This window comes from Salmo trutta, chromosome 38, assembly GCF_901001165.1.
Source record: "Salmo trutta chromosome 38, fSalTru1.1, whole genome shotgun sequence".
Classification (NCBI taxonomy): Eukaryota; Metazoa; Chordata; class Actinopteri; order Salmoniformes; family Salmonidae; genus Salmo; species Salmo trutta.
This window is the reverse complement of record NC_042994.1, coordinates 18,672,614-18,696,846: the sequence shown is the minus strand read 5'-3', so window position 1 is coordinate 18,696,846 and position 24,233 is coordinate 18,672,614. Positions and strand designations below refer to the sequence as shown.

Sequence of the window (24,233 nt, the reverse complement as noted above, 5' to 3'; positions counted from 1 at the left end):
AATAATCAATGGAAATCCAATTTATCAACCCATGGAGGTCTGGATTTGGAGTCACACTCAAAATTAAAGTGGAAAACCACACTACAGGCTGATCCAACTTTGATGTAATGTCCTTAAAACAAGTCAAAATGAGGCTCAGTAGTGTGTGTGGCCTCCACGTGCCTGTATGACCTCCCTACAACGCCAGGGCATGCTCCTGATGAGGTGGGGGATGGTCTCCTGAGGGATCTCCTCCCAGACCTGGACTAAAGCATCCGCCAACTCCTGGACAGTCTGTGGTGCAACGTGGCGTTGGTGGATGGAGCGAGACATGATGTCCCAGATGTGCTCAATTGGATTCAGGTCTGGGGAACGGGCGGGCCAGTCCATAGCATCAATGCCTTCCTCTTGCAGGAACTGCTGACACACTCCAGCCACATGAGGTCTAGCATTGTCTTGCATTAGGAGGAACCCAGGGCCAACCGCACCAGCATATGGTCTCACAAGGGGTCTGAGGATCTCATCTCGGTACCTAATGGCAGTCAGGCTACCTCTGGCGAGCACATGGAGGGCTGTGCGGCCCCCTAAAGAAATGCCACCCCACACCATGACTGACCCACCGCCAAACCGGTCATGCTGGAGGATGTTGCAGGCAGCAGAATGTTCTCCACGGCGTCTCCAGACTCTGTCAAGTCTGTCACGTGCTCAGTGTGAACCTGCTTTCATCTGTGAAGAGCACAGGGAGCCAGTGGCGAATTTGCAAATCTTGGTGTTCTCTGGCAAATGCCAAACGTCCTGCACGGTGTTGGGCTGTAAGCACAACCCTCACCTGTGGACGTCGGGCCCTCATACCACCCTCATGGAGTCTGTTTCTGACCATTTGAGCAGACACATGCACGTTTGTGGCCTGCTGGAGGTCATTTTGCAGGGCTCTGGCAGTGCTCCTCCTGCTCCTCCTTGCACAAAGGCGGAGGTAGCGGTCCTGCTGCTGGGTTGTTGCCCTCCTACGGCCTCCTCCACGTCTCCTGATGTACTGGCCTGTCTCCTGGTAGCGCCTCCATGCTCTGGACACTACGCTGACAGACACAGCAAACCTTCTTGCCACAGCTCGCATTGATGTGCCATCCTGGATGAGCTGCACTACCTGAGCCACTTGTGTGGGTTGTAGACTCCGTCTCATGCTACCACTAGAGTGAAAGCACCACCAGCATTCAAAAGGGACCAAAACATCAGCCAGGAAGCATAGGAACTGAGAAGTGGTCTATGGTCACCACCTGCAGAACCACTCCTTTATTGGGGGTGTCTTGCTAATTGCCTATAATTTCCACCTGTTGTCTATTCCATTTGCACAACAGCATGTGAAATTTATTGTCAATCAGTGTTGCTTCCTAAGTGGACAGTTTGATTTCACAGAAGTGTGATTGACTTGGAGTTACATTGTGTTGTTTAAGTGTTCCCTTTATTTTTTTGAGCAGTGTATATATAGTATTTACAAATTCATCACACATTTATGATTTTATATGGGAATCAAAAAGCTTTCATGGATGTTCACCATGTGCTCAGTGCTGTCAACAGACCCCATTATGACATCACAATGTAACGGAATCCTTGCCATGATATCATTGCTGGTTCCATCTGACAAGCAAAATTTCATTTCCACTCATTTCATGATAGTTCTCTCACAGAGATAGGTTAAGTTCTTATTTTGAGAGTGTTAATATTTATCATCAATGGCTTATCGAGGAAGAAAATCAAGTGAGTTTGACAAACTCCAGAAGGAGAACTCTCAGATGAAGAGCGTCATCGAAAACTTGAGGAAGCAAAACATGGCTTTAAACCAACAGGATGACCAGGACAAGTTTTCAAGTTTTGTAAGGCTCATCAGTATTTCAAACGTTTTTCAAAAATATCGCTGTGTTTATTTTGTGGTTTCATAGACATATAGTAGGCCTACATCCATAACATCTTTAGCTTAAAAGCTTTATATGACACACTGTAGAAACTATTTTGACTACTTCCCTTCTGCTATTCATTTCATACTGTACCATTGTGATCCAGGGCTATCAGGAGAGCTACCCAATCCCAGAGGGCCATCGGGGCTTCATCAGTGATGCCAGACTTCTGCAGATGCAGAGAGCTGAGAGAGAGGCCATGGAAGCAAAGCAAAGAAAGATAAGTGCTATCCATGAGAATTATGTCCGGACTGCTCTCATCGGGGTTGGCAGCACATTCGCGCACCACTTCGTCCCCTCTATTCAGTGCATTCCGCGGCCGAAAGCTCCACCGAGGCCTTTGCCACGAAGGCTTGAACACATAGCTCTGGCCCCACTGAAGAACGTGGTGGGGGTGGACGGAGCCCAAGTTCGACCCGGATCTCACTCTCTGGAGTCCATCCAGGTAAATGAGTCATTCAGCAGCAGTAGCGTGCGGCCTGTTCCCGTCCCTCCCACTGGAGCTCCCTCCAAGAGGGGCAAGAAGAAGAAGGGCAGGCGGGGAGTCAAAGCCCTGAAAGTCCAGTTGGACCAGGGCTGTGCTGACAACAACGGACCCATTGACCTGATGGAGGAGGTGAGGGACATCGAGGCTCACCTGAAGGAGGAGGCCTGGAAGGTAGGATGGACTTTGAATTTATTGTAAATGTGAAAATTTGTGAAAACACAAGTGTAGACCTTACTGTGAAACCAACAGTGCAGTTCAAGAAGAGTTAGGAAAATATTTAACAAATAAACTAATGTAAACAATAATAATAATAAAAGTAACACAATGACATAACAATAACGAGGCTATATACAGGGGGTATCGGTACCGAGTCAGTGTGCGGGGGTACAGGTTAGTTGAGGGGGTACAGTGTGCGGGGGTACAGGTTAGAAAGGATACTCTCTTTGACGGCATGATAGAATAGATCCTAGAATACCGGATCTCTGTGTATTAGTTTATGTATATACTAGTTCTATATGCATTTCTATGATGGGAGCATTCTTTTCTGGTCTACGCCAAAGGTGGTACATGAGGTGAAGGCCATGAGCAGGAGAAGTTTGGGCTCGGCCATGTCCATGGGGGAAATAGCCACCAGCTCTCTGGGAAGCCTGAGCTCAGTGGATATGAACACCCCTGCGGAGCTCCGTGACTACTTGGATGTTGGGACCCCGGTAAAGTTGCGTGACAGCCCACCCAGGCCTGCTCCCCCTCCTACCAAGCCCAGGAGCAAACTGCCTCGGCCTACAAGGTTCCTTAGCCTGCAAATGGCTGACACCGGCTCAGGTCAGTCCCTATAATGTACTCACACTAATTTAAATTAGACAGGGAGATGAAGCTAGGTAGACTGATAGTTGGAAGGGAAGGGACACAAATGGATTTAGCCCAGGGCTAAGACATTTTTCCACACTGGCTTTGCCTGTTGCACAGTGAGATAACCTTTGCTCAAGGCGAATTAGACCCTGCTTCTGAGCAGGGTGAGCACCAAAGAAATGTGTGCTAAATTTAAAATGATATATTACTAACTAAGATGTTCTGGTGTTAAAAGCTACAAACAGATATGGAAATGAGTAAATACATAAATACATACATACAGTTCACAGAGAGATAGATGTCTGCTGTCAACCCATAGACAAGAAGGCAGCCAGTGAGCCAAAGGGCCAAATAAAGAAAGGTCAGGACCAGGCCAGATTGCAGCCCCTGTCCAACCCAGAGCAGGCCCTGACTAAGACCTTTAAGCTGCTCCACTCTGCCTCTGATGACTGGTGAGCATTCACTGTAGACAAGACCAATGGAGCTAGGCTAAAGGAAGCACAGTGTAGTGTCCTTGGAAATGTAGATTTGAGCTACAGAGCGTAGAAACTTCTGAAATTAAGAGACCAGAGTCCTAATTGATGAACATCTTTATAATGTTTTTGGAAAATGTTGTGGAAATTGCTTACGTTTCTTTCACTGGCTTGCAGGGAGAAGAAGATTGAGGGCTTGACCTCTCTCCATGTGATGGCTCAGAACCACATGGACATACTGATGCCTAAACTCCATGATATCTGCCTTGCCATTATAAATGAGGTAGCTGTATTCATTCACTGCCCTATTCATTCATCTGCACAAATCTGCTACATTTGGAGAACAAGCCAAATTATTGTGTCATGTTTCTGATGTTCGTGGGTTGTACTGCTCAACATTAATAGTTGGTCCTGTGCGTGTTATTATGATTCAGGTGAAGAACCTGCGCTCTGCAGTGTCCTGTGCTGCCATGGCCACACTGGGTGACATGTACGTTCACCTCCAGAGGGCCATGGACAGTGAGGTGGAGGGGACGGCACGCGTGCTGCTGCACAAAGCCAGCGAGGCCAACAACTTCATCCGGCAGGCCGCCAACTTTGCCCTGGGTCACATGGTGCAGAGCTGCACCCCTACCCGTGTCATGAATGCCCTGCTGGTCGGTGGGCTGAGGTAAAGAGGGAGAGGGGTCAATTAACACTCACTAAGGGGTAGATCCGGACTTCCACAAATGTTCACTTTGTCTCACATTGAAAGTTTGACTCGAGTGGAAGTTAGGATTCACTCCAAACAGACCTGAACTTTCTGGTGCAAAATGGTCACTGCTCGCTTAGGTATACCACACATTAGATTAGATTCAACTTTATTGTCATTGAACAAGTAGAAGTACAGTACAACGAAATGCAGTTAGCATCTGACCAGAAGTGCAAATAAAAGAGTGCAAAAAATGTACAAGTAAAACAATTAAGTACAATGTATGTTATTAAGTTGGATGTATAAATGTGCAATGAAGGCAAATGGCAAGTCTAAATGTGCAATGAAGGCAAGTATTAGGGCCGGGACAATGCCAGTATCGCAATATATTTTCAATGGCAAAAATGAAAACACAAAGCAGATCTCACTCTTTGGTCCTTTAAAAACCTGCTGTATAAATCCGCTTCGTGTTTTGGATACTGGTATCGTCCCGGACCTAATTAGCAGTGGATGTATGTCATCTCTACACAAGAACATTTGTTAACACTTTATATGAAAGTGATGCTCCAGAACAGGGCCGGCTCTAGCCTCTTTAGCCTCTTGGGGAGGTTTGGTTGGGAGGCCCCCACACCAAGCGGGCCCCCAAAAATTATGGCACCCCTCTTGACGGCGGAGAGAAACATGTGCATATTAAAGTTAATTTCCTGTAATTCGACACTACAGTAAATGGTGACCCCGATGTGATATATCTTACAGATACTTTGGACTAAATTTGAGTTTATTCTATTCTATTATTCTATTGGGGCAGCAGGTAGCCTAGTCGTTAGCGTGTTGGACTTGTAACCAAAAGGTTGCAAGATCGAATCCCTGAGCTGACAAGGTAAAAATCTGTCGTTCTGCCCCTGAACAAGGCAGTTAACCCACTGTTCCTAGGCCGTCATTGAAAATAAGAGTTCTTAACTGACTTGCCTAGTTAAACAAATAAAATTATCATATATAATGAACCTATGTGAAGGCGAATATGCAAGCAATCTATTGATTTGATCAAAAAGGCAAGAATGTTCTCACATTTGATTCGAATAGGGATGAAATTCTTTAGTGCTGGCAATATGCACTGAGTATACTTAACATAGGGGGGGCGGGGGGGTCTGGTGAACACGTCAGGGTTCTATGGCCGCAGGCAGAACAGCAGAAACAGGGTCAGCAGCACGACCAGGTGGACTAGGGACGGGGACAGCCAGGAGTCGTCAGGCCAGATAGTCCTGAGGCATGGTCCTAGGGCTCAGGTCCTTCGAGAGGGGAGAGCGAGAAAGATAGGAGAATTAGAGGGAGCATATATATGATCACACAGGACACCAGATAAGACAGGAGAATTACACCGGATATAACAATATCACCCTAGCCCCCCATTCAAAGGCACTTAAATATTGTCTTGCCCATTCACCCTCTGAATGGCACACATACACAATCCATGTCCATATTGTCTGTCACGACTTCCGCCGAGGTCGGTCCCTGTCCTTGTTTGGGCGGCGTTCGGCGGTCTACGTCACCGACCTTCTAGCCATCGCCGATCTACTTTTCATTTTCCATTTGTTTTGTCCTTGTCTTACACACCTGATTTCATTCCCCCAATTACTTGTTCATTATTTAACCCTCTGTTCCTCCATGTTTGTTTGTAATACGGTCCGTTATTGTGGGCTCAAATTATTGCGTTGTATTTGTGAATATTTGAGTAAATTATGTTTATTACTCATATCTGCTGTCCTGCGCCTGACTCCTCTACACCAGCTACACACAGGCAATATTACATTGTCTCAAAACTTAAAAATCCTTATTTAACCTGTCACCTCCCCTTCATTTATACTGATTGAAGTGGATTTAACAAGTGACATCAATAATTGGATTCACCTGGTCAGTCTGTCATGGAAAGAGAAGACGTTCTTAATGTTTTGTATACTCAGTGTATTGACATGCATAAGAAAAAATACGAGAGAATGTTAATTCTAAAGCTTGCTGTGCTTTTACTCGGGAAAAACTAATAGCAACAAAGCAAACTACTGATGAACTTCCCAGAGGAAATCAGAGCGCAGCATAGAGCAATTGGAAGCAGAACTTCAAGCATATGAAAAAGAGCATGATCAGACTAGGTCATTTCTACATGATGCGCAGCGAGATTTGTTAGAACAGAGCACAAATAGGCTCCAACGCGACATGTCTGACTGAGATGCAGATAGCTGCAAAGTCAGTCCCACCTAGGGTGTGGCCATGCCAGAGTATGTGAACGGAGTGAGGAGTGGAGCTTGCCCTATTTGACTGGATCGTGGAGCAAGTTTCCCAGAGGCTGGAGCTTCGGCTTTCTCGCCCCCTTCAATTTCGCTCCAGTAGTACTCATTTTACAAGCTCAGGGCATGCCCGGCCCAACATGCATTTGTAGTCTACTTGTGTGCTGCTATAACACCTTGCTTTAGCTACTGTCATCTAATATTCTAAATATCTTCATAAAGAAGCTGATAAAACACACAGGTGAAAAATCAAGGAGACTTACAAAGATGAGGAGGACCAAGAGCAAGAGAGGGAGTGCGGTTATGTAGTGTCCACAACTAAAAAATTAAAAGACAGGTATCCCGAAAGCATGTACTTACTACGTGTACATGCTAACAGAAAGGAACGAGGTGGGTAGCTAGGTAGGTGTCATTTTAGAGCATTATTTATAAACAAAAAATTATCTCTAAAAAGTTCAGTTAATTTTCCTTCTATTATCAACACAATAGGCCATCATTGATGGCATGTTAACTAACTCTATTACCTCTTTCAAGGAGCATTCTGTTTTGATAGGGATATTTGACCTAAAATCCTTTAGGCCTACCTACAGAACAAAATAAAAATAACTATGCATCCCTGCCCAGCCGGGCATTAGTGGCCCAAACGGTGTTTAGCATCCCAAGTGGCTCTGCAAGAGCTGAGAGCGTATTCTCTGCGGCTGGCCTGCTCTCCAGGCACAATCACATGAGCCTGAAGCTACAGACTCTGGCCAAACTCATGTTTCTAAAAATGAATTCAAAGGCACTGTAGACTGAGCCTAATGAGGCATTTTTATTTAATTTGTATTTAATTCTAAGTAAGTCAATCAGCATGTATGTGCAATGTATAGACTATAATGATTTAATACAACAAAATGTTGTTTAAATGATGAGCTTACACGGAACTCAAACTGGCTGCGCGCGTGCGCCATAGTGTTGACAGTACCAAAATATAACAACTAATTTACAAAAAACTTTGCAGCACAAACAAGTTACAACGTGAAATCGCCTCTATCCCATTCAGACCTTAGAGGACCAAACTACATCTCCCATAATGCAACGCCCGCACCAGCTCAGCTAACCGTCTGCATCACAGAAAGGCATGATAGCTAGCAACAGCAGCACTTTTAGCACTCTGTAAACTATATTAATAACAACAATAAAACTCTGAAAGTTACATGTTTCTATAGTCTCACATTCCCTTATAACAATATCTACAGCATTAACCTTGGGATGTTTTATTTATTTCACGTTATGGACTTCTACAAAGGAGTAATCTGCAAGACACACCTTTCTCAGTGTTTTCTCGGACTGAGGAGAACGGCAGCTACGGGTAGTACCAGGGTGTTAGTAGGTGACGCAAGCACCCAGATGAAATAAAATATATTTAATGAAACAAAACCCGAAGATGTTAACATCATTCAGCTACTGTAACTGCCCACCTAACATCAACAGGCAGCACCAGTAGCGCAACAATTAAAAATGGACACCAAAAGTAAAGTTCCTGGCGATCAAAGCGATCTGACTCCCCCTTCTGTCTGAACTTGGAATATTCCTGTTCGCGGGCTTTGGCCCTGAACCTGGTTGTTCTGTTCTGCGTTGTGTACTATTCTAATAATTTGAAGTTTGATGGAATAACCATTTTAACTCTACAAATACATTTCGTATTAGGCTACATGTCTGACTCCTGACCTATTTAGAGTGTTTATAGGCTGTTTAATACGACATGTAGCCTATTTGAAATTATGAGTGCTTCTTACAGTCACCTTTTCCTGTTGTTTACTTAAATATGGTTTGGTTTCAATATTTCAAAACCAAATGGTAGGTTATACGCCACAGCTTTCAGCGAATCAGCATTCAGAGGTCGAACCACCCGGTTTATAATTTCAATTATCTCGCCAACCCCCTCGTTACCACTCTGGGTAGCAGAGTTTCAGTTGTGTTTACATCTGTAGGTCTGATATCTGATTGGAAGTTCACTTTTATAGTAGCATATTGGTTAACAACTCACATTGTTTTATTTTAACAACTCAGAGGCTTTTAAGAGTCTTAGATTCATTGTCTCTCTTTTTCTTTGTTCCTGACCTTCTCTCTCTTTTTCTTTGTTCCTGACCTGCGCTAGTGAGATACACTCTCTCTCTCTCTCCACCCCAGTGACTCTTGGGGCATGGCCTTTCAGGCTATGACTTCTCTCTCTCTCCCTCTCTGATCATGCATAAGGTATTGCATTGTAATGTTTGTTAATGCCTTGTATATGATTTCATAATGTTAAATACCTTTCCACTCTCAGTCCAATTCTTGCAAGTCAATGTCAACTCATTGCCTAATGCTTGCTTGCATATTTTAAGTATCTTTATAGCGTAAAATATAAACATTTTAATGTATATATAGTTATATATCAAATACTACCACACTACAAAGTCAATCAATTTAATATACACCATCACAAATATTCACATGTTTTCATTTAGGCAGGTCTTAAGAAACATTATGATATTAAACCTCTACGGGATCAGTGTCCCCCCCGCGGGATGGTTGAGCTAATGTAGGAAAATGTGATTAGCATGAGGTTGTAAGTAACAAAAACATTTCCCAGGACAGATATGGGCAGAAAGCTTAAATTCTTGTTAATTTAACTGCACTGTCCAATTCACAGTAGGTATTACAGTGAAAGAATATCAATCTATTTGTTTGAGAAGAGTGCACAATGTATTGATAAACCAATTAGGCACATTTGGGCAGTCTTGATACAACATTTTGAACAGATATACAATGGTTCATTGGATCAGTCTAAGACTTTGCACTGACACTGCTGCCATCTAGTGACGAAAATCGAAATTGCGCCTGGGCTGGAATATAAATACATTTATAAATATGTATATTTATAGGCAATGAGTTGACATTGACTAGCAAGAATTGGACTGAGAGTGGAAAGGTATTTAACAATATGAAATCATATACAAGGCACTATGATCAAATACCTTATTAATCATCTGATAAATCATGAACAAATCATTTAAAATAGCGTTTATAAATGTGTAAATAACTATAGATTTCTCATTGACATTTACAAATGTAGGAATAATGATTAATAAATGGTAATTGAACTCTTCACAAACAGTTTATAAATGGTATATTAAGGGACTTTAATGTAAAGTCTTACTGAACATTTTGATCCATCGATGAGACTTCATCAATACAATCCATTATCATTCGTCTCCTAACTCATGTATCTCTATGACATGTAACTGATGTGCTCTGTTTTTCCTTCCTCAGCCACCGTAACGCTGCGGTGAGGAGCTGCACTGTTCAGCACCTGGAGAGACTGGCTGAGGTCATGGGGATGGCTCGTCTCCTGTCGGGGAAGAAAGACCTCACTGACCGTTTCTTGATTGCCGTCAGTAAACTGGCTGTGGACCCTGCACAGGAAGTCAGGTGGGATGTTCCTCCTGTAAAGTAGCTTGCTTAAACATAATGGCCGGCCTTAATTTAGGCTGTGATTCAATCCATGGCTCGCTATAGCACTAGATCGCCGACAATGCAGCTTGTAAAGGTAATTTACTCTTGAGTCGACATCTGCAGCGTTTACCACAAATACAAATTGAAATTGCCTCTCTGGGCTATGTGGGACGATTTCGTCCCACCTACGTAACAGCCACTTCAATCCAGTGGCGCGATTTTTGAATCGTTAGAAATGCTATAACTTCAATTTCTCAAACATATGACTATTTCACAGCTATTTAAAGACAAGAATCTCGTTAATCTAACCCCACTGTCCGATTTCAAAAAGGCTTTACAACAAAAGCAAAACATTAGATTATGTCAGCAGAGTACCCAGCCAGAAATAATCACACAGCCATTTTTCAAGCTAGCATATCATGTCACATAAACCCAAACCATATCTAAATGCAGCACTAACCTTTGATGATCTTCATCAGATGACACACCTAGGACATTGTGTTATACAATACATGCATGTCTGTTCAATCAAGTTCATATTTATATCAAAAACCAGCTTTTTACATTAGCATATGACGTTCAGAACTAGCATTCCCACCGAACACTTCCGGTGATTTTACTAAATTACTCACGATAAACGTTCACAAAAAGCATAACAATTATTTTAAGAATTATAGATACATTACCCCTCTATGCACTCGATATGTCCGATTTTAAAATAGCTTTTCGGATGAAGCACATTTTGCAATAATCTAAGTACATAGCCCGGCATTACAGGGCTAGCTATTTAGATACCCACCCAGTTCAGCCTCCACCAAAATCACATTTCCTATAAGAAAAATGTTCTTACCTTGCTTGTTCTTCATCAGAATACACTGCCAGGACTTCTACTTCAATAACAAATGTTGGTTTGGTCCCAAATAATCCATCGTTATATTCCAACAGCGACGTTTTGTTCGTGAGTTCTAGAATGCTTCTTCGCGGTGTCGCGCATGGCGCATTGGCGTGTCAAAAATGTCTAAATATTCCATTACCGTACTTCGAAGCATGTCAACCGCTGTTTAAAACCAATTTTTATGCCATTTATGTCGTAGAGAAGTGTTAATATTCCGACCGGGAGTATGCATTGAGCCTAAACAGCCGAATAAAATTTCTCCTCAGAAGCGACTCATGCACGCGCATCATTGAAAGGTCCTCCGAGCATCCACTTACAAAAGGCGATAATATATTTCAACCTGAGGTTCCCTCGTAAACCTTCAGTTATTTCGCGGGCTCTGAGAGCCTATTGGAGCCCTGGGAATTGTCACGTTACAGCTAAGATCCTTACTTTTCAATAAAAAGAGGTAAGACGCACGACTCCTTGTCAGACAGGGTACTTCCTGCTTGAAGCCTTGTCAGGTTTTTGCCTGCCATAGGAGTTCTGTTATACTCACAGACACCATTCAAACAGTTTTAGAAAATTCAGAGTGTTTTCTATCCAAACCTGAACAATAATATGCATATTCTAGCTTCTGAGTTGGTGTAGGAGGCAGTTAAAAATGGGAACATATTTTTTCCAAAATTCTCAATACTGCCCCCTATACCAAACAGGTTAAAAGCCACATTGTCAGCTGTCTACAGCATCTATGCTAAAGGGTGTCATGGATTGAATTGCGGATTTTAGGTATTCCAAAACAACCACAGGTTCTCTTGGAGGGGAATAGTAATTGAAAACAAATAGGAAAAATTATAAACACAAATAAGTGCTACATGGCATAGGAAAATCCAAGTCCAGGCACTCATGTGGGTTTGAAAGTTAAAAAGCCAAAAGCTAAGCCGAAGCCAAAGGCCGCCAGGGATGTTCTTCTCCCATCGCCAACTAGCGACCTCCTGTGGTGACCAATGCACGCTGACAAGGTCGCCAGGTGTATGGTGTTTTCTCCGACACATTGGTGCAGCTGGCTTCCAGGTTAAGTGGGCTTTGTGTCAAGAAGTAGTACGGCTTGGCTGGGTTGTGTTTCGCAGGACGCACGGCTCTCGACCCTCCTGCAAATTCTACCTAATGTATGTCTTATTTTGATGGGATATTTTTTCTCAGGTTGCCATCGTTTGAGTACTGTTTTTAATCACAGACAGGAGAAATTATTTGATATGTTGCACGTTTAAGATGATATTAATATCTTTGTCCACAGGCATCATGGTCGCAATATCTTGAGAAACGTGGCCACCAATGGCGACTTTGCTAAAATGTGGGACAAATTCGCTCCGAGGAAAGAGCGAGAATCCTTGAGGGAGGTCATCTCAAAGGTTAACCTCAAAGAAAGGTACATTTTCTCTGGATGATTAGAAGAAGTATGACAAATGAGCTGATATGATTACAGAACTCCAATCCCACTGGGCACAGACATCAGTTCAATGTCTAGTTTTGATTTAAATTTGGGAAATCAACCAATGTGAAATTAACCAAAAATGTTGGTTAAAAGTTGGGTGAAAAAAATCCAATTGTGTTTTCCACATTGATTCACCGTCATCACATAGATTATTTGGGTTGTTGAAATGAGGTGGAAACAATGTTTATTCAACCAGTTTTGGCCCAATGGGATGAATTTAATATACTGTAAGATTATATCTTTCTGTCTTTTCTCTTTTTCAACAGGAATATCTGAATAATCCCCAACTTGACTATATGTTTGTATCTAAATATTTGCACATTTCCCAACTTCACTATTATCCCCTCCAGTCCCCAAACTCCAATATTTTCGCTCATTCTAAGAAATTTGACACTATCATCCAAACCCCCATGTAAATGCATCTTTAAGCTGCATCGACTCCCTGTCCAAGTCCTGAATTCACTATAAGGCAATATGAACCACATTCAAAGCACTAAATGACCTTTCCTCGAAGCTCCTATCTGATCTACCAGCTCAATAGTGGTCTACTGAAACCATACTCACCATCTCAGGGGGTGCTCAGATCATCAACCACTGACCTCCACACCATCCTCAAAACCAGCAGTCCTCTTTTGGAGGCAGATTGGTCAGTGCTCCTGTATGGCACCAACATTTTGGATTTTCATCCAATGCTTCTGGACTATGAGAACATTCTTTGGACAATAAAATTAGGTAAAATGGAAGCTGGCTACAGTCTCAGTTTTATCCTTCAAGACAGTGTGAGGATGTGTAACAACAATACCTGTAGTTTAATTTCATGATCAGGGCCAGATTACCGAATGGGCATGCAGGGCACCTGCCCTGTGGGCCCCGACCTCCAGGGAATATCATCATAACATCCAAAACTAAAAGTAGAGCGGATGTATATTACAGTACGTGGACGTTTTACAATTCGTGAGCTCGTTTCATAATTTGTATGCCATGTTTAATATAAATTTGTGCTCATTTTGTAGAAATTCGTGAGCATTTAAAAACATTTAGTGGGGATGTTTTATATCAATTTGCTTACTGGTGCAAAAAAAAATGCATGAAATGTATGCATTCACTACTGTAAGTCGCTCTGGATAAGAGTGTCGGCTAAATGACTAAAATGTAATAGTAAATGGTGCTCTTCCATGCCGTCTCGAGGAGGGGTGCGTCACTTGAGTGGGTTGAGTCACTGACGTGATCCTCCTGTCTGGGTTAGTGCCCCCCCTTGGGTTGTGCCGTGACGGAGATCTTTGTGGGCTATACTCGGCCCTGTCTCAGGATGGTAAGTTGGTGATTGAAGATATCCCTCTAGTGGTGTGGGGGCTGTGCTTTGGCAAAGTGGATAGGGTTATATCCTGCCTGTTTGGCCCTGTCCGGGGGTATCGTCGGATGGGGCCACAGTGTCTCCCGACCTCTCCTGTCTCAGCCTCCAGTATTTATGCTGCAGTAGTTTATGTGTCGGGGAGCTAGGGTCAGTCTGTTATATCTGGAGTATTTCTCCTGTCTTATCCGGTGTCCTGTGTGAATATAAGTATGCTCTCTCTAATTCTCTCTTTCTCTCTCTTTCTCTCTCTCTCTTTCTCTCTCTCTCTCTCTCTCTCTCTCGGAGGATCTGAGCCCTAGGACCATGCCTCAGGACTACCTGGCCTGATGACTCCTTGCTGTCCCCAGTCCACCTGGCTGTGCTGCTGCTCGTTTCAACTGTTCTGCCTGCAGTTATGGAACCCTGACCTGTTCACCGGACGTGCTCCTTGTCCCAGACTTGCTGTTTTCAACTCTGTAGAGACAGCTGGAGCAGTAGAGATACTCTGAATGATCGGCTATGAAAAGCCAACTGACACTTTCTCCTGAGGTGCTGACCTGTTGCACCCTCGACAACCACTGTGATTATTATTATTTGACCCTGCTGGTCATCTATGAACATTTTAACATCTTGGCCATGTTCTGTTATAAACGCATTTTATAAACTGATTTGCATTTTAATGAGGGAAATAAGTATTTGACCCCTCTGCAAAACATGACTTAGTACTTGGTGGCAAAAACCTTGTTGGCAATCACAGAGGTCAGACCTTTCTTGTAGTTGGCCACCAGGTTTGCACACATCTCAGGAGGGATTTTGTCCCAGTCCTCTTTGCAGATCTTCTCCAAGTCATTAAGGTTTCGAGGCTGACGTTTGGCAACTCGAACCTTCAGCTCCCTCCACAGATTTTCTATGGGATTAAGGTTTGGAGACTGGCTAGGCCACTCCAGGACCTTAATGTGTTTCTTCGTGAGCCACTCCTTTGTTGCCTTGGCCGTGTGTTTTGGGTCATTGTCATCCTGGAATACCCATCCACGACCCATTTTCAATGCACTGGCTGAGGGATGGAGGTTCTCACCCAAGATTTGACGGTACATGGCCCCGTCCATCGTCCCTTTGATGCGGTGAAGTTGTCCAGTCACCTTAGCTGAAAAACACCCCCAAAGCATAATGTTTCCACCTCCCTGTTTGACGGTGGGGATGGTGTTCTTGGGGTCATAGGCAGCATTCCTCCTCCTCCAAACACGGCGAGTTGAGGTGATGCCAAAGAGCTCCATTTGGTCTCATCTGACCACAACACTTTCACCCAGTTGTCCTCTGAATCATTCAGATGTTCATTGGCAAACTTCAGACGGGCATGTATATGTGCTTTCTTGAACAGGGGGACCTTGCGGGCGCTGCTGGATTTCAGTCCTTCACGTTTAGTGTGTTAGCAATTGTTTTCTTGGTGACTATGGTCCCAGCTGCCTTGAGATCATTGACAAGATCCTCCTGTGTAGTTCTGGGCTGATTCCTCACCGTTCTCATGATCATTGCAACTCCACGAGGTGAGATCTTGCATGGAGCCCCAGACCGAGGGAGTATGACAGTTATTTTGTGTTTCTTCCATTTGCGAATAATCGTTCCAACCGTTGTCACCTTCTCACCAAGCTGCTTGGCGATGGTCTTGTAGCCCATTCCAGCCTTGTGTAGGGCTACAATCTTGTCCCTGACATCCTTGGAGAGCTCTTTGGTCTTGGTTATGGTGGAGAGTTTGGAATATGATTGATTGATTGCTTCTGTGGACAGGTGTCTTTTATACAGGTAACAAGCTGAGATTAGGAGCACTCCCTTTTAAGAATGTGCTCCTAATCTCAGCTCGTTACCTGTATAAAAGACACCTGGGAGCCAGAAATCTTTCTGATTGAGAGGGGGTCAAATACTTATTTCCCTCATTAAAATGCAAATCGATTTATAACATTTTTGACATGCGTTTTTCTGGATTTTTTTGTTGTTATTCTGTTTCTCACTGTTCAAATAAACCTACCATTAAAATTATAGACTGATGATTTCTTTGTCAGTGGGCAAACGTACAAAATCAGCAGGTGATCAAATACTTTTTTCCCTCACTGTAGCTAGTTAGAGCACAAGTGGAAAAGCGTAGTCACTGGTGGGGACAAAAATAATGTTTGCTTCTTTCAGATGGCAATGTTGTCATTAGCTAGCAAAGTTTGTAAGAAAAAATGTATTGGTCTCCACTCAATCTCTTAGCTAGCTAGCTAATGTTTCACTGCAACTAAAGTCAATCTGGAGACCTCAAAATGAAGACGCAAGGTTTTGCTACTAATAAGTTGCCTTCTTTAGATATTGCATCGTGTTTTTAAGCCATAGTAATGCACTTTAGACCAAATCTTCAGCTGGCCGTCCTGGCAGTCCTGAAATGAACGTTCAAAACAATATTGTGACGAAACGTGCAACCCATGTATAGCTCAGTAGTCTCAGAGCCCAGAACCAAATTTTGCATGCATGCTGGCAATCTACTAGATTTTGTTCTGGGGGCAGACCAACCTGGTCTCAGAGCATTTTGTATTATTATAGTTTTTTTAATTAACCATTATTTAACTAGGCAAGTCAGTATGTATTCTGTATGTAAATCCGAGACACTCCAGTTAGTATGATATGTTACGTTTCGTATGGTATGTATTAATTTCTGGTTGTCCATCACCCCTTTTGTATGATATATTACAATTCGTATTATGTTACAAATTTGCAAAACGTACAATATGTTACATATTTGGTACACGTATTATATGTCAAGAATTTGTGAAATGTATGATATGCTACAAATTCTAGCTTGGTGGGTAGCGTTACCTGGTTGGCATTAGCTAGCTAGGTTTAAAGGGGAAGGGTTAACTAAAAGGGTTAAGGTTAGGGTTAACTAAAAGGGTTAAGTTTATGTTTAGGGGAAGTGTTAGCTAACAAGCTAAGTATTTGCAAAGTAGCTTAAAAGTAGCAAGTAGATGAAAAGTTGCTAATTAGCTAAAATGCTAAAGTTTTCCATGATGAGATTTGAACTCACAACCTTTTCACCCAAGTTTAGTCAAAACCGGGCCAGTGGTGTCTGAGAGATCGCGTGTGACTAACTAACGTGAGCATTGTACGTACGAACGGACGGAGACAGATCCACCCTCTGATTTCATCGTGGGTGACAATGAGTGAACCAACAAATATAAATGTATTTTCACACAAACTTTTATTGTTGAATTAACAAATAATGTCATCATCGTATAGTATCCAGTATTTTGAAGCTGTCACTTTCAACTGCTCCTTTTGCAGACGTGTTTGTCCATAAAAGGGCATACAGTGGCGCCACACCCCCAACACACCTCCAGAGAGTGGCCAATCGGTGTCTGCATCTTGCACTCCTTACACCCGCCCACAACCCTCCCACTTGATTCCACCCCATGCCTCTGCTGACTGATGAGCTTCTCGAGGGCTTGCTTCGTGGCCGGGTCGCCACAGTGCGCGATGCCGTTAACCGCCACCCGCTTTGGATCTTTAACGCAGTCCTCCTCATGCCCAATGACGGTGGAGGGCAGCCAGGCTGTATCGTATCCGCTCTGTTGCCACGAGCACCACATTGCTACATTCTGCCTATCCATCTTCTTCACGCGGCCCACCCGGACCTTCAGCTGCAATACCACATGTTCTCCAGTGGGACACCCACCGGGGTAACCCTTCGCCTTGGCTATGTCCCGACTGCAGTAGACCCCCGGGCCCAACGTGCCCCCCGCCGAGGGCCGGAACCCACCTGTGATGATGGCTCGAGCGCTGTCACGGTGGGTGCCATGGTACATGGTGTAGCCTTGTCTGCCCCGTGGTGCCTGGCCAGGTTTCAGGACAATCTGCTTCTCAACCACAGCCTCCCAACCGGTGAACTGCACCAACTTCGCTGGCATGGCTCTGCTAACGGACACACAGTTGACACCAATTTGTAAACTGATGAGATCAATCAATCAAATGTATTTATAAAGACCTTTATACATCAGTAGTTATCACAAAGTGCTTTACAGTAACCCAGCCTAGACCCCAAAGTGCAAGCAAAGCAGAAGTGAGAGCACAGTGGCTTGGAAAGATTCCCATATAGGAACGTGGAGAGGAACCCAGCTCAGAGAGCCTATCCTCTTCTGGCTGTACCTCATAATCATCAGTGACAAAATCTATGACTCATAGCATACGTATCGGTGAATCGTTGTGACATATGAAATATGAGTGAGAGTGTAATCAATGTGTAATAAGTACGGAAACAATTTATGAACATGTTAAATTATTATGTGACGTGGAGTCATTATTCAGGTCCTGATTGGTCAAGAAGCTTATTTGACGCGTCAAATAATGTTATTTGACGTGTATCTTTTTGACACGCCAAGACCCAAACGGCATTCCATATGTACCGTGTTAGGCTATATGTGTTGTACACTCACATCAATAATGTATTGATGAAAAAACATATTGAAGACATAGATATAGAGATGTTTTCTTTTCTAAAATCTAACCACTCAAATTATTATTTACTCAAAGTATGTTTCCATGATTTATTCCCCCCCAAAAGATTATTGACGAAATCTAAATTCAATCTGAAGCGCCGAAGATCCACTTTATAGGGCGATTGACAAAGGCAATGTTCCCGCAGTTGCGGATACTGCATTCACGGTACACGCTGCATATGTCGGCTCAATGAGAAATGTTATTTAAACGTGAACTACAACACAGATATTCTCAGCTACTGATTGAGTACAAAGTATGATGTCGTAATGTATACAGGGTGTCATTGAACAACACAAACCTCTTCCTTTTCGACTGAACTAAACTCCCATCTTCTCCCTCTATAAGAGTATTTTGTATAGTCACCACCAGGGCTGGGGTCAATTCAGTGAATAATTTAATTCAAATCTCCCATCATTTATTATGAAGACTTTTCATTTTACTGAACTAACTGAATTAAAGTCAACCCTGATCACCAATACAGCTGCACAGTGGTAATTTGACAGGACTGAGAGAGAAAGAAAAACATACATGTAAGTTAGATAGTAACAACAATAAATCCAGTACTGTATAGTTACCGCTGTAGAAAAACAAAAATCTATGCCTTATAGATCCCAATGTTGTGCAACTGACTGGCTGTGGATAAGTAGCAAAAATATTTTTACATTGTTTCTACCTTTTTCAGGTAATTAACCTACCCGTTCTACCTCCAATGTTTTGACACTGTATCTCTGATAGTTTCACTTTCGATTTTTCAGCTCAACTCAGCTTCCTTGCGTGACATCATGACATCATACCCAATGGAATCTCTTCAAACAATATCCCGTTTGCTTTAGAGATCACATTCACTTTCATTTTAAAGTGCTGTACACGGAATCCCTCATTATTTTATTCATGCTATTCCATATCGTAACGCTAACCCCATTCTCATTGCAAGACATGCCAGGCAATGTTGCCCTCTAGTGTTTTTTTTGGAGATACAGCATGTATTATTTTATCATTCGTCATCACGGGTTGTGGTTAATTCCATTTCAATGCCAGTCAATTCAGAAACTAAACCAGATTCAAATGACACATGTTCCTCATTGGAATTTGAATTTCAAGGTACTTCCTGAATTGACTGGAATTTAAATGGAATTGACCTCAAACCTGAGGTTCATCAACCAAAAGTATACTCAGCTGGAAAGAGAAAAACAGACAGGAAATTATTTTTGAAAAAAACACACAATGGAAGTAAATGTTATTGCCACTTTTCCTAATAAAAACATAATTGATGTGTGAGTATGTGTGTGTATATACAATATATATAATTCACTGACCAAAAATATAAACGTAACATGCAACAATCTTTTAGATTTTACTGAAATACAGTTCATATGAGCAAATCAGTCAATTGAAATAAATGTATTAGGCCCTAATGTATGGATTTCCCATGACTGGGAATACAGATATGCATCTGTTGGTCACAGATACCTTAAAGGTAGGGGCATGGGTCAGAACACCAGTCAGTATCTGGTATGACCACCATTTGCCTCATGCAGTGCAACACATCTCCTTCGCATAGAGTTAATCAGGCTGTTGATTGTGGCCTGTGGAATGTTTTCCCAGCCCCTTCATTGGTTGCGTGAAGTTGCCGGATATTGCCGGGAACTGGAACGCGCTGTCGTACATGTCAATCCAGAGCATCCCTAACATGCTCAATGGGTAACATGTTTGGTTAGTATGCAGGCCATGGAAGAACTGGGACATTTTCAGCTTCCAGGAATTGTGTACAGATCCGATGACATGGGGCCGTGCATTATCATGCTGAAACATAAGGTGATGGCGGTGGCTGAATGGCACAACAATGGGCCTCAGGATCTCGTCACGGTATCTCTGTGCATTCAAATTGCCAAAGATAAAATGCAATTGTGTTTGTTGTCTGTAGCTTATGCCTGCCCATACCATAACCCCACCGCCAAAATGGGGAACTCGCTGTCCACAGCAATGACATCACCAAACTGCTCACTGTCTGCCATCTGCCCAGTACAATTGAAACTGTGATTCATCCGTGAAGAGCAAACTTCTCCAGCGTGCCAGCGGCCATCGAAGGTGAGCATTTTCCCACTGAAGTCGGTTACGACGCAAAACTGCAGTCAGGTCAAGACCATGGTGAGGACGATGAGTTTGCAGATGAGCTTCCCTGAGATGGTTTCTGACAGTTTGTGCAGAAATTCTTCAATTGTGCAAATCCACAGTTTCATCAGCTGTCTGGGTGGCTGGTCTCAGATGATCCCGCTGGTGAAGAAAATGGATGTGGAGGTCCTGGGCTGGCGTGGTTACACGTGGTCTGCGGTTGTGAGACTTATTGGACGTACTGCGGTTTATGGTAGAGAAATTAACATTCTATTCTCTGGCAACAGCTTTGGAAGACACTCCAGCAGCCGCATGGCGAATTGACCGCTCCCTCAAAATTTGAAAGATCTGTAGCATTGTGTTGTGTAACAAAACTGCACATTTTAGAGTAGCCTTTTATTGTCCCCAGCACAAGGTGCACCTGTGTAAGGATCATGGTGTTTAATCAGCTTCTTGATATGCCACAGCTGTCAGGTGGATCGATTATCTTGGCGAAGGAGAAATGCTCACTAACAAGGATGTAAACAAATGTGTGCACAAAATATGTATATACAGTTGAAGTCGGAGGTTTACATACACTAAGGTTGGAGTCATTAAAACCCATTTTTCAACCACTCCACAAATGTCTTGTTAACAAACTATAGTTTTGGCAAGTTGGTTAGGACATCTACTTTGTGCATGACACAAGTAATTTTTCCAACAATTGTTTACAGACAGATTATTTCACTTATAATTCACTGTATCACAATTCCAATGGGTCAGAAGTTTACATACCTTTAAACAGGTACGAAAATTCCAGAAAATGATGTCATGGCTTTAGAAGCTTCTGATAGGCTAATTGACAACATTTGAGTCAATTGGAGGTGGATGTATTTCAAGGCCTACCTTCAAACTCAGTGCCTCTTTGCTTGACATCATGGGAAAATCAAAAGAAATCAGCCAAGACCTCAGAAATAAAATTGTAGACCTCCACAAGCCTGGTTCATCCTTGGGAGCAAATTCCAAATGCCTGAAGGTACCACGTTCATCTGTACAAACAATAGAACGCAAGTATAAACACCATGGGACCACGCAGCCGTCATTCCGCTCAGGAAGGAGATGTGTTCTGTCTCCTAGAGATGAACGTACTTTGGTGCGAAAAGTGCAAATCAATCTCAGAACAACAGCAAAGGACCTTGTGAAGATGCTGGAGGAAACAGGTACAAAAGTATCTTTATCCACAGTAAAACGAGTCCTATATTGACATAACCTGAAAGGCCGCTCAGCAAGGAAGAAGCCACTGCTCCAAAACCGCCATAAAAAAAACAGACTCAGGTTTGCAACTGTACATGGGGACAAAGATTGTACTTTTTGGAGAAATGTCCTCTGGTATGATGAAACAAAATCAGACCTGTTTGGCCATAATGGCCATCATTATGTTTGGAGGAAAAAGGGGGAGGCTTGCAAGCCGAAGAACACCATCCCAACCGTGAATCACAGGGGTGGCAGCATCATGTTGTGGGGTGCTTTGCTACAGGAGGGACTGGTGCACTTCACAAAATAGATGGCATCATGAGGGAGGATATGTGGATATATTAAAGCAAAATCTCAAAACATCAGTCAGGAAGTTAAAGCTTGGTCGCAAATGGGTCTTCCAAATGGACAATGACCCCAAGCATACTTCCAAAGTTGTGGCAAAATGGCTTAAGGACAACAAAGGCAAGGTATTGGAGTGGCCATCACAAAGCCCTGACCTCAATCCTATAGAAAATGTGTGGGCAGGACTGAAAAAGCGTGTGCGTGCAAGAAGGCCTACAAACCTGATTCAGTTACACCAGCTCTGCCAACTTATCGTGGGAAGCTTTTGGAAGGCTACCCAAAACGTTTGACCCAAGTTAAACATTTTAAAGGCAATGCTACCAAATACTAATTGAGTGTATGTACACTTCCGACCCACTGGGAATGTGATGAAAGAAATACAAGCTGAAATAAATCAATCTCTCTACTATTATTCTGACATTTCACATTCTTAACATAAAGTGGTGATCCTAACTAACCTAAGACAGGGGATTTTTACTAGGATTCAATTTCAGGAATTGTGAAAAACTGAGTTTAAATGTATTTGGCTAAGGTGTATGTAAACTTCCGACTTCAACTGTATACGGATATGTATATAAACTCAGCAAAAAAAGAAACGTCCTCTCATTGTCAACTGCATTTATTTACACTTAACATGTGTAAATATTTGTATGAACATAACAAGATTCTAACAGCTGAGACAAACTGAACCAGTTCCACAGAAATGTGACTAACAGAAAGGGAATAATGTGTCCCTGAACAAAGGGGGGTCAGAATCAAAAGTTACAGTCAGTATCTGGTGTGGCCACAAACTGCATTAAGTACTGCAGTGCATCTCCTCCTCATGGACTGCACCAGATTTGCCAGTTCTTGCTGTGAGATGTTACCCCACTCTTCCACCAAGGCACCTGCAAGTTCCCGGACATTTCTGGGGGGATTGGCCCTAGCTCTCACACTCCGATCCAACAGGTCCCAGACGTGCTCAATGGGATTGAGATCCGGGCTCTTCGCTGACCATGGCAGAACACTGATATTCCTGTCTTGCAGGAAATCATGCACAGAACGAGCAGTATGGCTGGTGGCATTGTCATGCTGGAGGGTCATGTCAGGATGAGCCTGCAGGAAGTGTACCACATGAGGGAGGAGGATGTCTTCCCTGTAATACACAGCGTTGAGACTGCCTGCAATGACAACACCTCCAAATCGATCCCGCTTCAGAGTACAGGCCTCGGTGTAACGTTCATTCTTTCGACGATAAACGTGAATCCGACCATCACCCCTGGTGAGACAAAACCGCGACTCATCAGTGAAGAGCACTTTTTGGCAGTCCTGTCTGGTCCAGCGACGGTGGGTTTGTACCCATAGGCGACGCTTTTGCCAGTGATGTCTGGTGAGGACCTGCCTTACAACAGGCCTACAAGCACTCAGTCCAGCCTCTCTCAGCCTATTGAGGACAGTCTGAGCACTGATGGAGGGATTGTGCGTTCCTGGTGTAACTCGGGCAGTTGTTGTTGCCATCCTGTACCTGTCCCCCAGACGTGATGTTTGGATGTACCGATCCTGTGCAGGTGTTGTTACACGTGGTCTGCCACTGCGAGGATTTTTAAATGTATTTTATTTTATTTCACCTTTATTTAACCAGGTAGGCAAGTTGAGAACAAGTTCTCATTTACAATTGCGACCTGGCCAAGATAAAGCAAAGCAGTTCCACAACATACAATAACACAGAGTTACAAATGGAGTAAAACAAACATACCGTCAACAATACAGTAGAAAAATAAGTCTATCTATATACAATGTGAGCAAATGAGGTGAGATAAGGGAGGTAAAGGCAAAAAAGGCCATGGTGGCAAAGTAAATACAATATAGCAAGTAAAACACTGGAATGGTGGATTTGTAGTAGAGGAAAGTGCAAAGTAGAAATAAATAATGGGGTGCAAAGGAGCAAAATAAATCAAATAAATAAATACAGTAGGGGAAGGGGTAGTTGTTTGGGCTAAATTATAGATGGGCTATGTACAGGTGCAGTGATCTGTGAGCTTGTAACGATTGGCGTCGGGTGATGAGGAAGTGGACCAAAACGCAGCTGGGAGCGAACACATGTTTATTCTTTTACACCGAAATAAACACGTACACAAAATCAAGAAA

General features: G+C 43.1%; 2 protein-coding genes across 4 annotated transcripts in view; one reads left to right on the top strand and one right to left on the bottom strand.

Moving 5' to 3' along the window:
• The window catches only part of LOC115178462 (TOG array regulator of axonemal microtubules protein 1-like), a 37,850-nt gene extending 24,222 nt beyond the window's left edge, over window positions 1-13,628 (top strand). Inside the window, exons 3-8 of the mRNA XM_029739651.1 lie at window positions 3,551-3,719; window positions 3,918-4,023; window positions 4,175-4,410; window positions 10,008-10,166; window positions 12,362-12,493; window positions 12,826-13,628. Of these exons, the coding sequence (XP_029595511.1) occupies window positions 3,551-3,719; window positions 3,918-4,023; window positions 4,175-4,410; window positions 10,008-10,166; window positions 12,362-12,493; window positions 12,826-12,835 (812 nt within the window). The 3' untranslated portion in view covers window positions 12,836-13,628. The remainder of the gene's footprint in view (window positions 1-3,550; window positions 3,720-3,917; window positions 4,024-4,174; window positions 4,411-10,007; window positions 10,167-12,361; window positions 12,494-12,825) is intronic.
• A 3,474-nt stretch (window positions 13,629-17,102) lies between these two features.
• On the bottom strand, window positions 17,103-19,150 carry LOC115178463 (uncharacterized). Of its 3 annotated transcripts, none has more exons than XM_029739653.1 (2): window positions 19,112-19,150; window positions 17,103-17,834 (listed from the first exon to the last, which is right to left on the bottom strand). In XM_029739653.1, exon 2 carries the CDS (start codon window positions 17,825-17,827, stop codon window positions 17,186-17,188), a length of 642 nt encoding a protein of 213 aa, XP_029595513.1. In that variant the 5' UTR covers window positions 17,828-17,834; window positions 19,112-19,150; the 3' UTR covers window positions 17,103-17,185. The 3 variants fall into 3 exon arrangements, with proteins under 3 accessions (XP_029595513.1, XP_029595515.1, XP_029595514.1); XM_029739655.1 differs by having other exon boundaries at window positions 17,103-17,831; window positions 19,112-19,126; XM_029739654.1 differs by lacking the exon at window positions 19,112-19,150 and adding an exon at window positions 18,992-19,056.
• Window positions 19,151-24,233: the final 5,083 nt, after the last annotated feature.